General features: G+C 59.4%; 1 protein-coding gene across 1 annotated transcript in view; it reads left to right on the top strand.

Moving 5' to 3' along the window:
• The window catches only part of COL4A1 (collagen type IV alpha 1 chain), a 130,728-nt gene that overhangs the window by 110,874 nt on the left and 5,000 nt on the right, over positions 1 to 14,854 (top strand). The window contains exons 37-50 of the mRNA XM_082701007.1: positions 958 to 1,097; positions 1,515 to 1,641; positions 1,734 to 1,814; positions 2,201 to 2,299; positions 3,348 to 3,398; positions 4,174 to 4,359; positions 4,938 to 5,071; positions 6,115 to 6,187; positions 6,952 to 7,023; positions 8,087 to 8,215; positions 9,138 to 9,236; positions 10,175 to 10,387; positions 11,196 to 11,373; positions 14,626 to 14,740. Coding sequence (XP_082557133.1) covers positions 958 to 1,097; positions 1,515 to 1,641; positions 1,734 to 1,814; positions 2,201 to 2,299; positions 3,348 to 3,398; positions 4,174 to 4,359; positions 4,938 to 5,071; positions 6,115 to 6,187; positions 6,952 to 7,023; positions 8,087 to 8,215; positions 9,138 to 9,236; positions 10,175 to 10,387; positions 11,196 to 11,373; positions 14,626 to 14,740 — 1,697 coding nt within the window. The remainder of the gene's footprint in view (positions 1 to 957; positions 1,098 to 1,514; positions 1,642 to 1,733; positions 1,815 to 2,200; positions 2,300 to 3,347; positions 3,399 to 4,173; positions 4,360 to 4,937; positions 5,072 to 6,114; positions 6,188 to 6,951; positions 7,024 to 8,086; positions 8,216 to 9,137; positions 9,237 to 10,174; positions 10,388 to 11,195; positions 11,374 to 14,625; positions 14,741 to 14,854) is intronic.

The raw sequence follows: 14,854 nt of genomic DNA, 5'->3' as shown, positions 1-14,854 counted from the left end.
TTCTGGGGGGACAGGTCTGCAGGAGAACCCGCGTGGCCCCGAGGGCATAGTCTGGGCACACGCGTCTTTATCCCGGTGTACATCCATCCTCGGGTCTGTAGGGTCTCTGGCCGTGGGGTCAGGGGTGCTCAGCTGACGCAGTGACCACTGCTTGGAAAAAAAAGACAATTCAGTAAAATAAAACATGGGCCGCTTTCCATCACCTCCAGGTGACTGTCCGCTCGGGCACTGTCTCCCCCGTGCAGTCTGGGTCCCCACATGTCTGGGGCAGCCACAAGCGCCCTTTGGCAGGAGCCCGGAAGAGTCCTCGGGGGTCCTCTGCCCCCATCCTGAACTGGCCTCCAACTCTGCCAGCAGCGTTCACCCCTGTGAGGGGGCGGGGGAGAGGCGGAGAGCGCCGGCCTCAGGCGGGTGCAGGGCTGGTGGGGCTGGTGCCTCTCAGAACCCGCAGGGGAGGGAGAGCCAAGGCAGGAAGCTGGCTGCTCTGGCCCTCCCTAGGCCTTCACGGGGCGCCGAGGACCCCCATTTCACATAGAGACATGTAGCTTGCTGTTGACCCGTTTGTAAATAGGGCGGGTCCCTGTGCACGTTACGAAACCGGGTCCATTTACTCTGGATGGCCCGCCCCACGGCCCCTCTGATTCTTCTGGAAAATGGGCATTGATTGTAGAAGAAAGAACACAGAAGCCCTGGGTTATACTGGTGCTGAGGCGGCCACGTGGAGGGGTCCTGAATTTCTTCCCTCTCTATGAAACGAGGGTCTCTAGAAGCCAGGACAGTGCTTTCTCGTGGGGCGCTAGGGTGCTGTGGGCGCGTGGCACCTGCCTGTGTCGCCGGGAGTTGAACGAAGGGTCACGTGTGCTGTCACTCGTTCTTGCCGGCTGTCAAGGTGCGCTTTTGTTTTGAACGTTGGCACCTCTAGGCACACATTCACGCTTCAGTTGTCTGTGTTTGTAGGAACGCCCGGAGAAAAGGGGGTGCCTGGAATCCCCGGCCCGCAGGGCGTCCCTGGCTTACCCGGGGAGAAGGGAGCGAAAGGAGAGAAAGGCCAGGCGGGCCTGCCTGGCATTGGGATTCCCGGCCGTCCTGGGGACAAGGTAACAGCCCCTGCTTGGAAACCTCCCTACCCGGCCTCTGAGCATCTCAGCCCTGAAATCCCTCATAACGCAGAACGGTATCCCCCGATGTCCTCTGTGCTGTGCCTCCTGCCTTCTGTCCTTCTGCTCTTCTCTTCCTGGGGAGGCTCTCGAGGCTGGGGGAGAGGCAGGGTGGCGGGCTCTCCCAGGCTGGAGAGGACCGCGCAGAGCAGACCCCGACAACGGGCTCTTTCGCTCCGGGTTTCCCGCTTGTCCCCGCTTTTCGGACGTGGACTTTCACTCTTCATTCGAAAGCTGGAAACGGAATTCTCCAGCGCAATGTTAACTGCACCAAAACGCGTACTGTTGCCCAGAAGGGGCCCCCAGACCCGTTTCTGGGCACAGGTATAAAATGAATGGGCCGTTGTCTGCCCACAGGGAGATCAAGGGGTCACAGGCTTTCCGGGGAGTCCTGGAGAGAAGGGAGAGAAAGGAAGCGCTGGCATCCCGGGCGTCCCCGGCTCCCCAGGCCCCAAAGGATCGCCGGGGAGTGTCGGCTACCCAGGTAGGTGAGCCGGGCCTCCTCCTGAGCTCGGGCTGGAAGACCACGGACAGACTCACACTGAGGGCGCTTCGGTGTCTTGTATCTCCCGTCAGGAAGCCCTGGGTTGCCCGGAGAAAAGGGGGACCGAGGTCTCCCAGGATCGGACGGCATTCCCGGCAGCAAGGGAGAAGCAGGTAGAGACCCCTTTTTTGAACTCGGACGGGCCCTAGGGATGAGGCCAGGGGTCCTCCCTCGAGGTGGCACATTGCAGACCCCAGGATGTCCCCAGGGGGCCCCGCCCTCCTCGTTTCAGATGAACAAGCCAAGCGTGGGGGGCTTGCGGGGGCTTTCCGAGGTCTGGCCACCAGGTGGGGGTTGGCTGTACCGCTGGGTCCAGGTGATTCCAGAGTCGGCTTGTGTGTCAGTGTGGGAGTGTCATGTGCATTCCGGGGGGAACACCTGCTCCTCGGGGACGCTGGGTGTGACAGCCCCTGGAGGAGTGTCCGGAACGAGCGTCTCGTGTGCAGAGCGGGTGTCGTGAGAGCGCCCGTGCCTGACCGATGTGCCTCTTCTCTCTGAGGTCTTCCTGGGAAGCCCGGCCCCACGGGCCCTGCTGGCCAGAAAGGGGAGCCCGGCAGTGACGGAATCCCGGGGTCGGCGGGAGAGAAGGGTGAACCAGGTACGCTAGGCTCCTGCTCCCTTTCGGGACGACAGGCTCCCCGGGGGTCAGCGTGTCCCAGACTTAGGGGTCCGTGCTGAGTCACTGGGGCTGGGCACCAAGTGGCCTCTGCCCCCTGTATCCTTACAGCTGTTTGGACTCTCCTGTGGAGGGGCTTGGGGAGGAAGAGGGGCACGGGGCGCGCGTTTCTTCTACCAGCCTCGCGGGCACCCGTCCCGAGCTCCCGGTGACATGTGAGAGAGCCCAGGCTCTCCCTCCTCTGCACGGCATGTCCCCCTTGGAGAGATGGCCCCAGGAACGTTGCCTGTCCCCGACTCTGCTCCTGTCCCTCACGGGGGGAGGCAGCAGGCTGGAGGAATGAGAATCGTAGCCGTGGTAGCGCTGGCGCTTAGCCAGAGGGTGGCAGCCTGAGATCGGTGACCGCGAGTCCGGGGACGGGTGTGGGCGGCATTGCTGGCGAGGGGCCTCGGGGGGATTTCCTGTGGTCAGGGCTGGCCCCTTTCTAAAGTTTGTTGTTTTATTCTGTGCGCCGTGCGTTTATACGGTGGCATCCGTTTTCTCCTAACGCCAGCGCGGGAAGTGCCTCCACACCTCCTTCCCCCACTTCTGGCTTCTTTCGAGCCTCTTGATCATGGGTTTGGGCTTCCCAGTGTTTGCCGCCCCAGACGTCTGTGACTCTCCCCGCCTCCCTCGAGGACGGCTGCTGGTTGGATGGTCGTCTGAGAAAAGCCAATTTGTTAGTCCCCGGACGGGAGGCGGAAATGCGTCCTCGCTTGTACAGATCGTGTCTCCTAAGTGCCGTGGTGGTTCCGTGCTGCCCGGCCTTCAGAAAAGTGCCAACTGCCGCGCAGCCGGTCCAGGGCCTGTCAGCACGGCCGTGGGCATGGATGGGACTTTGCTCGCACGTGCGATGAACCGATTCCCACGTGTCCCGGAAAGAGCGTGCGGGATTGGCACGCGGACTTGACGCTGCTTGTGCTGTACCCGCACGCGTGCAGATCAGCCGTCTTGGGAAATGTGGGTGTGACTTCTGACCCTTAACTCGCAGGTCTGCCGGGAAGAGGGTTCCCAGGGTTTCCAGGAGCCAAAGGAGAGAAAGGTAACACTTGGAAAACACGTTCTTCCTTCCCCGCTGCGGGCGGACGCGTGCGGCCCCAGCAGAGTGGGCTCCGGTGGCGAGTCGGCCGTGGGCGGGCGTGACAGGCTTCGGCTCCGGGTCGGTGTTGTCCGTGCGGGCTCCCGGCCCCTGACGGACCAGCACCCGGGCCCTGTGCTTCAGTTCGTCGTCCCCTGAAAAAGCAAGACAAGAATCACAAGGAGGGGCCCGCGGTCAGTTTTGGCAATGACTGTTTCATTGCCTTCTTAGTTTTTCTTAATAACTTTGAAGTCATGCTAGAATTTTGGTATTTAATTGGCAACTTTGGAGTAATATGTTGGAGACTACATATGCAGGGTTTTTTTCCCCCACAAGTTCTTACCTTAAAAAGCTTTAAAAAACAGGGGCGCCTGGGTCGCTCAGTCGGTGAAGCGTCTGCCTTCGGCTCAGGTCATGGTCCCGGGGTCCTGGGATCGAGCCCCGCATCGGGCTCCTTGCCTTTGAGCCCGTTGCTCTCTTGTGGGCTTCAAATAAAAAAAATCCTTAAAAACATGTTAGAAGTATGAAGAATGACAGCTGGGCTCTTGTATTCTAAGCTCGCTCTTTTCTAGGTCAACCACGGGCAGGGTCTAGTGTGTCACCGAGTAAAGCAGGGAGAGGGCGTCCGCGCTGTTGTCCCCCTGATGCCTTCCTGGAGCCACTCCCTCCTCGACGCCGTACCGTGGTTTCTCTTCTCCCCTGCCCTTCGCCACCATCGCAAACTGTTGTCGTTGTTTAGGTTCAAAGGGCGACGTGGGTTTCCCGGGACAAGCCGGCAGCCCAGGCGTCCCCGGGTCCAAAGGAGAGCAAGGATTCATGGGTCCCCCGGGGCCGCAAGGACAGCCGGGCTTACCTGGAGCTCCAGGCCACGCTGTGGAGGGACCCAAGGGAGACCGGGGCCCACAGGGTCAGCCCGGCCTGCCAGGTAAGTGTGTCTCCCCAGGGTCAGAGTCGGGGCCGACACAGAAGGTGCAAATGCGCGCGTGTATGAGTGAAGGGAGCGCTTCGGTCCCCGCCGAAGTTTCTGATTTAGAAGCTTGCAGCTTTGACTTCAGCTCGGAACTGCCTCAGATGTCTGGGGACCCCACTGTTTGGGCTCCGCCGGGTCACTGTCACCCCTCCCAGGTCCTCTCTGTCAAGGACTTCGGCCGATGTGACAAGTGATTAGAGGCAGACCAGACGTTACCAGAAAGGCTGGGGCACAAACGTCCCTCAAGGCGGCTTTACACCCGGTGGCGTCCCAGCTGCCCCGTTCTGCCCCGAGATGACTGCGCGGCAGGGCCGGGCCTGGAGGTCGGGCGTCCGCGTCCGCACCTGCTGCCTGTCGAGCGACTCTCCCTTCACGACCGCCGGGGCTTCCGCGCTTGCGGCAGCTCCGGGCAGCGTTGCTGTCCCGTGGGGGGAAGTGGCAGTGGGTGGAGATGACGCCAGCCAAGCCCAGTGACACGGGTCCATAAAATCACCCTCTGACCCCAAGTGTGTGACTTTTGTGTCTCCCATCAGGGCTTCCGGGACCTGTGGGGCCTCCAGGGCTCCCTGGGCTGGACGGACTCAAAGGTGACAAAGGAAACCCAGGCTGGCCGGGGGCCCCCGGAACCCCAGGGCCCAAGGGAGAGCCAGGATTCCAGGGCCTGCCTGTGAGTTGTCCGTGTGTCCGTCGTGTGTGTGTGTGTGTGTGTGTGTGTGTTGTGCGCATGGACGTGGCGTCCCGCTCTCCAGTCCTCCCGCAGGGGCTGCGCTCGCTGTGGTCCGCAGCCGTCTTTCCTAGCATGGCGGTTGCCCACGCGCACCTTCGTCCCAGGCTGGTGACCAGACCCGTCACAGGGAGCTGGGACCCCCCGGCTGCGGCCTGCAGCTTGGGGCCTGGGCCGGAACTCTGGGTCCACCCGTGATGCCGACAGCTAAGCCTCAGGAAGAGCAGGCCGCTCCCTGGTTCTGGGGCCGTGAGCGGCTGTCTGCGCCTGCGCACCCGTCTCTGCGTGTGCACAGACATCTGGGTGCGCGTGTTGTCATCGCGACACTTTTTTAAATAAGATGAAGCAAAGAAAGAAAGCTGTGAGAAGCAGCACGACTCACTGTATCCTGAGAAAGGAGCTAGAGGAGGAAGTATTTTGAAGTAACCAGAAAATGAGATAATAGGCTTAAAGTACACGCGTGATGCCGTATTTATGAGGAAAAACCAGCCTCCTTGGTTCTGCGTTTCCTTCTCTCCGTATTTAAAATCACTCTTCGGATAAGCTTTCGAGCTCATTCTAAAGGACGGGCACAACGCCTGAGTGCTGGCGGGGGGACAGCCTCCAGAAGGTAGTTTGGTGCGGAAAGGTTGATCTATCGCGGGGACACGCACTCAGGGAGGCCTGGGTCTGTCCGCGGCACCGTGCTGCGGGCTGGGGACGGCAGGACACACGGCATGCCCCTGCCGGGGAGCTGACCACGTAGAGGGACAGGGAGGAGGCGCCGTGACGGGAAGCGTGTCGTTTCAGCTTCCAGCTCCCTTGTGGAGACGCACTAGAGACGCGTCATTCTGCTCACGTCACTCGAGAAGGCGCAAGCCCCATTTGTGCACAGGGCTCCTCGGCAGAGTGCTGAGGGCCCGGCCCAGCCCCCTGACTAGCCGGTTACTAGACAGACTTACTGTGTTCTGAGCATTTCCTGGCTGACCTTCTCCTTGTGTGTCTAGGGGATTGGTGGCTCGCCGGGGATCACGGGCTCGAAGGGTGACATGGGGCCTCCAGGAGTGCCGGGATTTCAAGGTAAAGCAATAGAGGAGGGGCCAAACCTGACCACTGGCCGTTTGACGTTGACAGGCCAGCCTCATTACGGTGCAAGACATTGTTCTCTTCGTTTTAAACACGCTGTTTCGTGCCGTGCCAACCTGATTAGCCTCGCCCCGTGAAGGGCTAGATAAAACACTGATTTTCTCATTCAGAATCAGTGGATCATTCTTATCTCCATCATTTGTGTGTCAGTGAAAAATCACGGGCTTGGGGCATTCATGAATTTATTAATGTGTGAAGGGAACATTTACTGGTGCTTCTCGGCTTCCAGGCACCGTGGGTTTTGCTGCTGAATCCGGTGTATACGGATGGCAGGTGAGGGAAACAAGCCCTCCGCCTGCAGGCGTCTTGGGGTGTATCTGGGGACATGGGTGAACCGGGTCGTGGTCGAAAACAGGATCCTGTGCCGCACGACTGTTCGTGATCGTTGTACAGTTTGCTGGATGTTGGGGAAAGTGAGACTTCTAGGTTCTGGAAAGAAGCCTGTCATTAGAAGTCGTACACGGCTGACCGGAAGTTGTTCTTTTCTTCCCCGAGGACAAATGAAAGCTTGTTCACCATGTGTGTGTACACATGTAGCCGTGGGTGTACATGGACCTACATGTGCGGTATGCGGACACACATGTAATGGGCACACACATGTGCACGTGTGCAGGGATGTGTGTGTCCGCGAGCTTGCATGTGCCCATGCTTGCGCATCATTGGGAATTCCGCGCAGACCGTGTTCTTCTTTCGTCCAGGTCAGAAAGGCCTCCCTGGCCTGCAGGGAATAAAGGGCGATCAAGGTGACCAAGGCTTCCCTGGAAGTAAAGGTAAGAGCGTTGCTGTGCTGGTGGCACCTTACTCACACCTCGAACGCACGGAGTCAGGGAGTTTGGTTGTAGGGATGTGAGAGGCTTGAGCATCGTTAGGAAATAGTTGATTAAAAATTCTTTGGTAGCTCGTCAGGACATTTTTACTGCACGTCTTGAAAGTGAGGTCATTATCGAGGGGTAAATCCGGAGGAGAGGGCAGGACAGACTCCAGAGTCCCCGCCTGCAGCTTGGAGGCAGGCGGCCCCCCCACGCGGCTGTCCCAGGAGGCACTCGGCCTCGCGTGGACGGGCTGCAAGGGGGCCGGGCAGCACGGAGCTCTGCATAGGGAAGACTGTCCCTCCGCTTCTCCACCATCGCGGTGTGTGCCGGCTCCCGCACCCCAAGCCAGTCTCGGGGGGAAATGGGTGAAGTATAGCCGGCGTCCTGTCCTGGTTCCTGCTGGGCCGACGTGTTTCCAGGGCTGTGCTGAATTTTCAAAATCAGGCTTCGAGAGACCCTGAGCAGTACAATGTCTGGAACTGAAGAAATGGGGAAGGTGTGTGGAGGCCCCGTGTGCAGGGCAGGAGAGGCCTCGGTGAGGCCGACTCGGAGGCCCTGCGGACAGGGTCACCCCCACCTCTCCAGAGCTGTCACGCAGAGGGGTTAGGTGTATGCATCACTGGAAATGAAGGCCCGTGGCTGTAATGTACCCACGGCCGATTCCAGAGAAGCGTGAGAAGAACCTTCCCAGCGCGTGCGCTGCAGCCCTCCGGGGGCGGCTGGGCTCCCCGGGGACGGGGCCTCACCTGCTGGGCCTGTACAGCGGAGGGTCGCATGGCAGTTGTCAGGGATTCTGAAGCTCAGCGGCCAGTTTATACCAATGTCCCCAGCCTGAGGACTCAGGATTTCACATTAAACAATAGACGTGTGCACACACATGTGTGTTCACGGAGGCCTGTGGCTTGTAGTTTTGATACCGACTGGATTCCGAGAACCGTGTGTTTGGATTGGGTTTCACATTGGGCTCTTCTTCGGGGACATGGACAGTGGAACTGACCAGCGGCACTCCCGATTTCCACAGGCCTTCCCGGTCCCCCAGGGCCCCCGGGACCCTACGACATCATCAAAGGGGAGCCAGGGCTTCCTGGCCCCGAGGGTCCTGCAGGTGTAAAGGGGCTCCCAGGGCCTCCAGGCCCCAAAGGACAGCAAGGTAAGACTAGCTGAGCTGCAAAGGGCGGTGTGGGGGTCAGGGAGGGGCCTGGCGGGCTTTCTTCTTCTCACGTGTGTCTCAAATCAGGGCCTCTGGGTGGTGACAGTGTAGACACAGGTTTGAGTATGACTTTCCTACTTTGCTTCAGTGGGTATCAAAACCTCGTGAAGTGTTTGAGGGGCCGAGAAAGCCAGGACAGACTACAGGGGAAGCTCGAGGGATGTACAGTCGGACACATCTGTGCCTGCTGCGGAGCCCACGGGCGGCAGACACAGAGATCACCTTTTCCAGCAAGAAGCTGAGGGGCGGCAGGAGTTGTTGGTCTGGAACGGGAGGATGGGTCCTGAGAGCGGCCCAGGGGACCCAGCCAGCTGGCGGTTCGTGCCTGCGGTTCCCAGCCTCCTGCCCAGAACTTTCTGAATATTCCCAGTGGCAAGAGCTACTGGCGAGGGTGGGCGGACACTCCAGGAGAAGGAAGACCCGACAACCAAGAGGGGGCATCTGTGAAGCTCTAAGTGTAAGCGGCCGCGGGGCCGGGGCGCACAGAGAGCAGGAGTCTGTCCGCGTGGGTGTATCTGTTGTGTACCAGTGACTGGAGGCTCGGGCACGTGGCCTGGGGAGAGGCGTGGGAGCCCCCTGTGTGTCACAGTCCTGCTCTCCCCCGACGAAGCTGCCTTCCTGCACACCGGGTGCGGACAGCAGCGGCAGCGAGGGTCGGGAGCTCCGAATCAGGCGTTGGGGCGCGGCCTGCGAACGCGAGTTTGCCTGCCGCCCCGGGGGCTGCCAACAGGGCTTTGTGGGAGGTGCTCCCGGCCGTCCGGGAGAGCTTCCTCTGCAGCTGACCAGACGCACTCGCAAAGGGAAGAGGATACAGCCTGCAGGGCTCTGGACCGGGTGGCGAATTCCTTGTCCTTTCCTGTAGGCGTGACGGGATCCGTGGGCTTACCCGGACCGCCTGGTATTCCTGGTTTTGACGGCGCCCCTGGCCAGAAAGGAGAGACGGGACCCTACGGCCCCCCTGGTAGGTTTGCCGTGTCCTCCCCAACCGGCCGCCCTCCACCCGCGTCCTCGGGTTCAAAGCGGGAGGCTCACGCGTGCGGAAAGCTGCACAGTCGGAAGGAGCACGTTACTTGACAGATTCCCAAAGAAGTCTGGTTTTGTTTCGTTTCGTTTTGTTTCTTGTTTCTTGTTATTTTTGTTTTCATTTTTTTTTTGGAAGAAATAGGTCTTATAGAGGAGGGGAAGGGCGGCCATCATTTTTACTGTGGGGAGACAGTATTGATGTAGCCCAGTATTTCCAGACGTGGTGAGCGACGGCCCGCGGGGACCGGGGGCCTCCGGGGGGGGTGGGCCGGAGCTGCAGAAACTGCATGTGGGCGGCAGAGGAGAGGAGGTGGGTAGCAGTGCCGGCGTGGGCCACAAGCGTCCAGCGATCTGGTCCCCGACGGTGCTGGGGCGCGGCTGCCCCACGAGGGCTGAGGTGCTGCCCTGGAGGGGACGGGTCCAGCCCAGCGGAAGGCCCGCGAGCCGCTTTGCAGGCAGCGTAGGGCCCCGGGCGCCGGCAGGACTCGCCGCCGGCACGCAGCCCTCACCGCCCTGTTTCCGAGCGCCGTCCCGCGGCGCTGCCGTGCAAGGAAGCCGCCCTCAAAGAAGATGTTGTTCTAGTAACTCTGTGATCCCTCCTCCCGGAGAGGAGCCCCGAGTGTTGCCTGAGTGACATGCGTGGAATCATGCTGCGTATTCTACTTCCTCCTCTGCCCCTTCTCACTACTTCATTTACGCGCTGGCCTCAGGTCGCCCGGCGTCTGCTCAGCTCCCGGCGGGGTGCTATCCTGGATCTCGGCGGTCTGTGCAAAGCAGAAGCCGGGCAGCCCAGAGGCGGGTGCCGTACCCTCCCTCCTCCAGCCTGTCGGGGAGCCCATCTGCAGCCAAGGAAACCTAGTTCTCTTGCGTCTTCAGGTCCACGAGGGTTCCCGGGCCCGCCAGGCCCCGACGGCTTGCCAGGATCCATGGGCCCCCCGGGCACCCCGTCTGTGGACCACGGCTTCCTTGTGACCAGACACAGTCAGACAACAGATGACCCACAGTGTCCTCCTGGGACCAAAATTCTGTACCACGGGTACTCTTTGCTCTACGTGCAAGGCAACGAACGGGCCCACGGCCAGGACCTAGGTGAGACGCTGGGGACGCGTGTGCTTGTGCCAGAGTATTGAGACGGTAGTGTGGACGGTGCCTGATTCCGCTTCCCTCCGTCCCGATAAAACGAACCACCGAGTTCAGCCACTGGCACGTCACTAGGGAAGCCAAGAAAATGTAGAGGTGGAAAGCTTTGACCTTTTAAATTCGTAGAGCTTTCACTCTCTTCTTCAAACGCTCCATCGGTCATACTTTCTGGAGTCCATACTTCATGGTTGGCACTGAGAGTCTGAAAATAGGGCCGTTTTGCTGGTGCTCCTTCAGACAAGGTGGACGCGACCCGCCCCGCGTTTCTCTGCACACTCCGAGCTCTGTCCCTCCGCTGGTTTCCATGAGGAGGTGCCCGCTGGCTGTCGTTTCTCTAGTGGCCTCCAGACACCCTGCCCCGAATTCGCTTACCGACACACGCTTCCAGCCGGCATGGAGCTTGGAAACAAGCAGCCCAAGAAGGGAAGTCTCTGCGTTTTCGGCAAAGCGGTCGTTAAAGACATTGCCAGGTGGTTACTGTCCGTCACACAGAGCCAGTCCCCTGCTAAATTTCTTTTGGAATTCAGTTTGAGAAAAGACTTTTCTCCTTTCATCAAAATGTCCTGCAGGGTTCTTTATGGTTCTCCTCTGCCTTGGTCATTTCAATTCACTCTCGCGCTTATTTACCCCCCACTGGCCCGCGTGTGCATTTACTTCTGTTTATAACGTACGCGCCATCCCCCGCCGCCCGGCACGCCGCCCGCGGCAGACGGGTCAGAGGGCCGGGCCCTGACGCTCGCTGTCCCCGCGGCTCTAGGCACGGCCGGGAGCTGCCTGCGCAAGTTCAGCACGATGCCCTTCCTCTTCTGCAACATCAACGACGTGTGCAACTTTGCGTCCCGGAACGACTACTCCTACTGGCTGTCCACGCCCGAGCCCATGCCCATGTCCATGGCGCCCGTCGCCGGGGACAACATCCGGCCGTTCATCAGCAGGTGAGTCGGGCCCTTGTCGGGGCGGAGCTGTGACTGAAGAAGGAAGATCGCTCACGGTCTAGGCAGAAGTGGTTCCGTTTTTTGTTTTTTTTTTCCATTTTTTTTCCCCCAAAACATTCGACCGGACGCTGTTGAGCTTATTAAGTGTGACGTCAGACTTTGGTCACACAAGTCAGCCATGACATTGTTCCTGTAAACGTTAGCTCTCCTCCTCAGCGTGCTGGTGCGGGCCGGGGGAGGCGGTGCCCCGCTTCGGGGCGGAATTCCTGCTGTGCGAGTCACAGCCCGGGGCTCTCGGCAGCCACTGGAGCGGCATTCGGGTTCTGCTCCGTCAGTTAGTTCCGTAAGGAGCCTCTTCAGGCTTTCTCCTTCTGAATCTCCCCACCCCCGTGAGATTTAAAATGTTTTCATTATTTTTAATTGTAGTAAAACGGACATCACGTTAAACGATCATCTTCCCCATTTCTAAGGGCGCAGTTCTGTGGTACTCGCGGTGGGAAATCCCGTATGGGTGTGAGGGGATCCCCATGAAATCGCAACAAGCAGACAGACCGTAGATCTGTGCTCGATACACAAGACGGCGACACAGGTTTACTGTAGACGCAGAGATGTGTGCGCAGCAAGGCTTCCTTCGTGTTCTCACACCCCACCTCCTCCTGCTCCCTTACGGGGCGGTCCCGCTGACAAGTCCTGTGTCTGACGGAGCCGCTTCCCAAATTAAGTACTTTCCACACTAATTAGTATCTGGAATATGTTTTCCGGTCGGCCTGGTAGTTAAGAGGGGAGATTGAAATTATTATGACTGAGAAATAAATACACAGTCGTCCCATTTTCGCTTTTATTCCTTCTGATTAAAAAGGGATTCCTTCGCTCTACTCAGACGTAGTAGAACAGTGGCAAAGGTATGAATTCATCTATGAAGTTTTTATCTGGAGTGGTACTTTCTAACACACAAGATAGTAAGGGATGGACAGAAAGCGAGGCAGACCTGTTTGCCCCAGGAAGTGAGAGGGAGGACTGACGTTAGCCTTTCTACATTCCCTGCAAGGAACCAGGCAGCTTTTGATGAGGAAGAGATGGCAAGGTCCTGGGTCAGAGGGCAGGGGTGCGGGAGTGCATGCTGGAGCTGGTCCTGGGAGCCCCGAGGCTGGTCTGTGGCTCTGGCCCAGCTGGCTCGGGAGTGCGGGTCCCGGCAGCCCCGGTTCTTACTGAGGGAACAGGGACCACAGGGGCGGCCCTGGGGCGGACGGGCTGGGAGGTGCGTCATAAACGGGAAAACCATGGATTTTCCACGGATCGGCAGTAGACTGTCTCCTGACAGCTTTCTTGGATGTTTCTTTTGAGCTGTAAGAAAACTCACTTTATGGGTCTTAAAACGGGACACGTGGTTCGTTACACGTTGACGTGGCCCCTTTCCAAACGGTCATTTTCGTGCGTCACTAAGTGTCGGGGGCTTTCTCTGCGGAGACTGTCCTCACGCGGAGCCGCGGTGGCTGCGCAGAAGAACTAACCACCTCTGTGTTTCTGTTCAGCTTCCCTTGGATAACAGGTAGAAAATGATTATTTATGTTTGTTTGTGATTTTCCTTCTGATGACTCTGCCCTTGGACCCTGATTTGGCTGGGGGCGGGGCTGTGGCGTGGGTTTGCAATATTCCCAGATCCGGTCCCTGAGAAGCCTGTGTCTGACCTGAGCTAGTCCGGGCCCTGCTGGCGTTAACCGACCCACGGCAGCGACCCCTCAGCGTGGAGGGGCCCTACCGGTCATGCCCCCAGCCCGCTGCTCCTGTCACCCTCCCTCCGGAGCAGGGCTGCCCACTTCTGGTCTCTGAGCACGCGGGTTTCCGGGTGACTCACTCCGCTGTCGCAGCAGGTCTCAGACTTCCCGGTCACTCGGGGAGCTCCGAAAGCTTCGCTTTTAGAGTTAATAACACAAAATCCTTGCTGTGGAGCAGGAAAGCCAGGAGCTTCTCTCCTTTCATCCTGAGAAAGGGCAGACGTTTCTGACTTTGTGCAGACGGACTCATGAGCTCCTGATTGTTTCACTGTCCTGGGGGCAGGACCACCGCCACGGAGCAGGGGCCGCGCTCCTGCTTCTTCCCGTCCGTGTCCATCTGACGGGGTGGCGTCGGGAGCTCCCTCCCCATGGGCCCCCGGCCGCCACGCTCTCTTCCTGGCTTCTGTGCCCCGCAGACAGATGGTGGCAGATGTAGAAGGCGAACTTCAGTGTTTGACGGAGGCTTTTAACTCATCTGCACTTGTGTGAATAGAGTAGAAAATTGCACGTGCGCGCGCACAGATACATCCACGGAAAATGGAATGAATGATGTAGGCCTTTCCCGCTCCCCGTCCATTTTCATGCAAATGTTCCTGCATGACTAGGTGTGATGATTCACAGCGCTTGTAGTCACTTATCGGCATTGCTAACACCCTGTTCACTTTGTGACTTCAATGTCATTATGTGACTGCTGGAGTTTAAATTTTTTTTTTTTCTTTAACAAATGTTTTCCTGCCATCGAAGGGCTCCCTGAGCCGGGCAGGTCTGGGTCCGGAGAGCATGTGTGACTGTAGTTTGTTACTGGGTGTCGGTCGCCTGGGTCTGGGAGGCCCCTGGCCCCGAGCGGGTTCTGTGGGAGGTGCGCCCGCCGCAGTGTCCCACGCAGGCCCCCGCCCGGGGCAGGCTCTCCCCCGCGGCTCTGCTGGCTGCGAGTCCACAGTGAGTCCACAGCGGCTCACGGGGACGTCCAGCCTCACGTGCAGTGTTTGCTAGTGACGCGTCCACACGTCTTCCCTCCGTTGAAGGTGATTCCCCGCTGGAAACAAATCACTGAGTTCCAGAAGTGGTAGCACTTGGTTTCCGCCAACTCTCCTGTCTCAAGTGTTCGTTGTGTTTTGCTAAAATCCACGCTCCCTGTTGAAAAATCGGGAAACGTTGGAAGCAAAAGGGAGAAAACACCCGTCCAGGGTCCCCCAGCCCCTCCGGGAGACGGCCACGGTTGCCCCCGGCCCTCTGGTGACCTCCTCCCCACAAAGCAGACGGTTCAGCCAGTGTCGGGTGTGGATTTTCTAACACCGAGAGGGGCTTAGAGAATCTGCACGAGGGGTGCAGGCTGCCGTCTGTTGTAAGCAGGATGCTGGCTCAGAACCTGCGAGCGCAGGGGTGGGTGAGAGCAGGAGGAGGAACGGACAGGCACAGGCTTCGTCCCGCGCCGTCCCCGCGGCCGTGCTCAGGGTCCGTGCCCTCTGCCTTCCAGGTGTGCGGTGTGTGAGGCGCCAGCCATGGTGATGGCCGTGCACAGCCAGACCATCCAGATCCCGCCGTGCCCCAGCGGCTGGTCCTCCCTCTGGATTGGCTACTCCTTCGTCATGGTGAGCACTTGGGGAACGTTCGAGCACCCTCACCTTGTCCCTCGGCGCCCCTGCCCTCAGTTCTCAGCCTCCTGCAGTGCCGGCCTCTCCTCCGGACCAAAGCCTGCCCAGGGG

The sequence above is a fragment of the Mustela nivalis genome (assembly GCF_964662115.1).
Source record: "Mustela nivalis genome assembly, chromosome: 15".
NCBI classification, from domain to species: domain Eukaryota; kingdom Metazoa; phylum Chordata; class Mammalia; order Carnivora; family Mustelidae; genus Mustela; species Mustela nivalis.
This window is presented reverse-complemented; position numbering and strand designations above follow the sequence as displayed.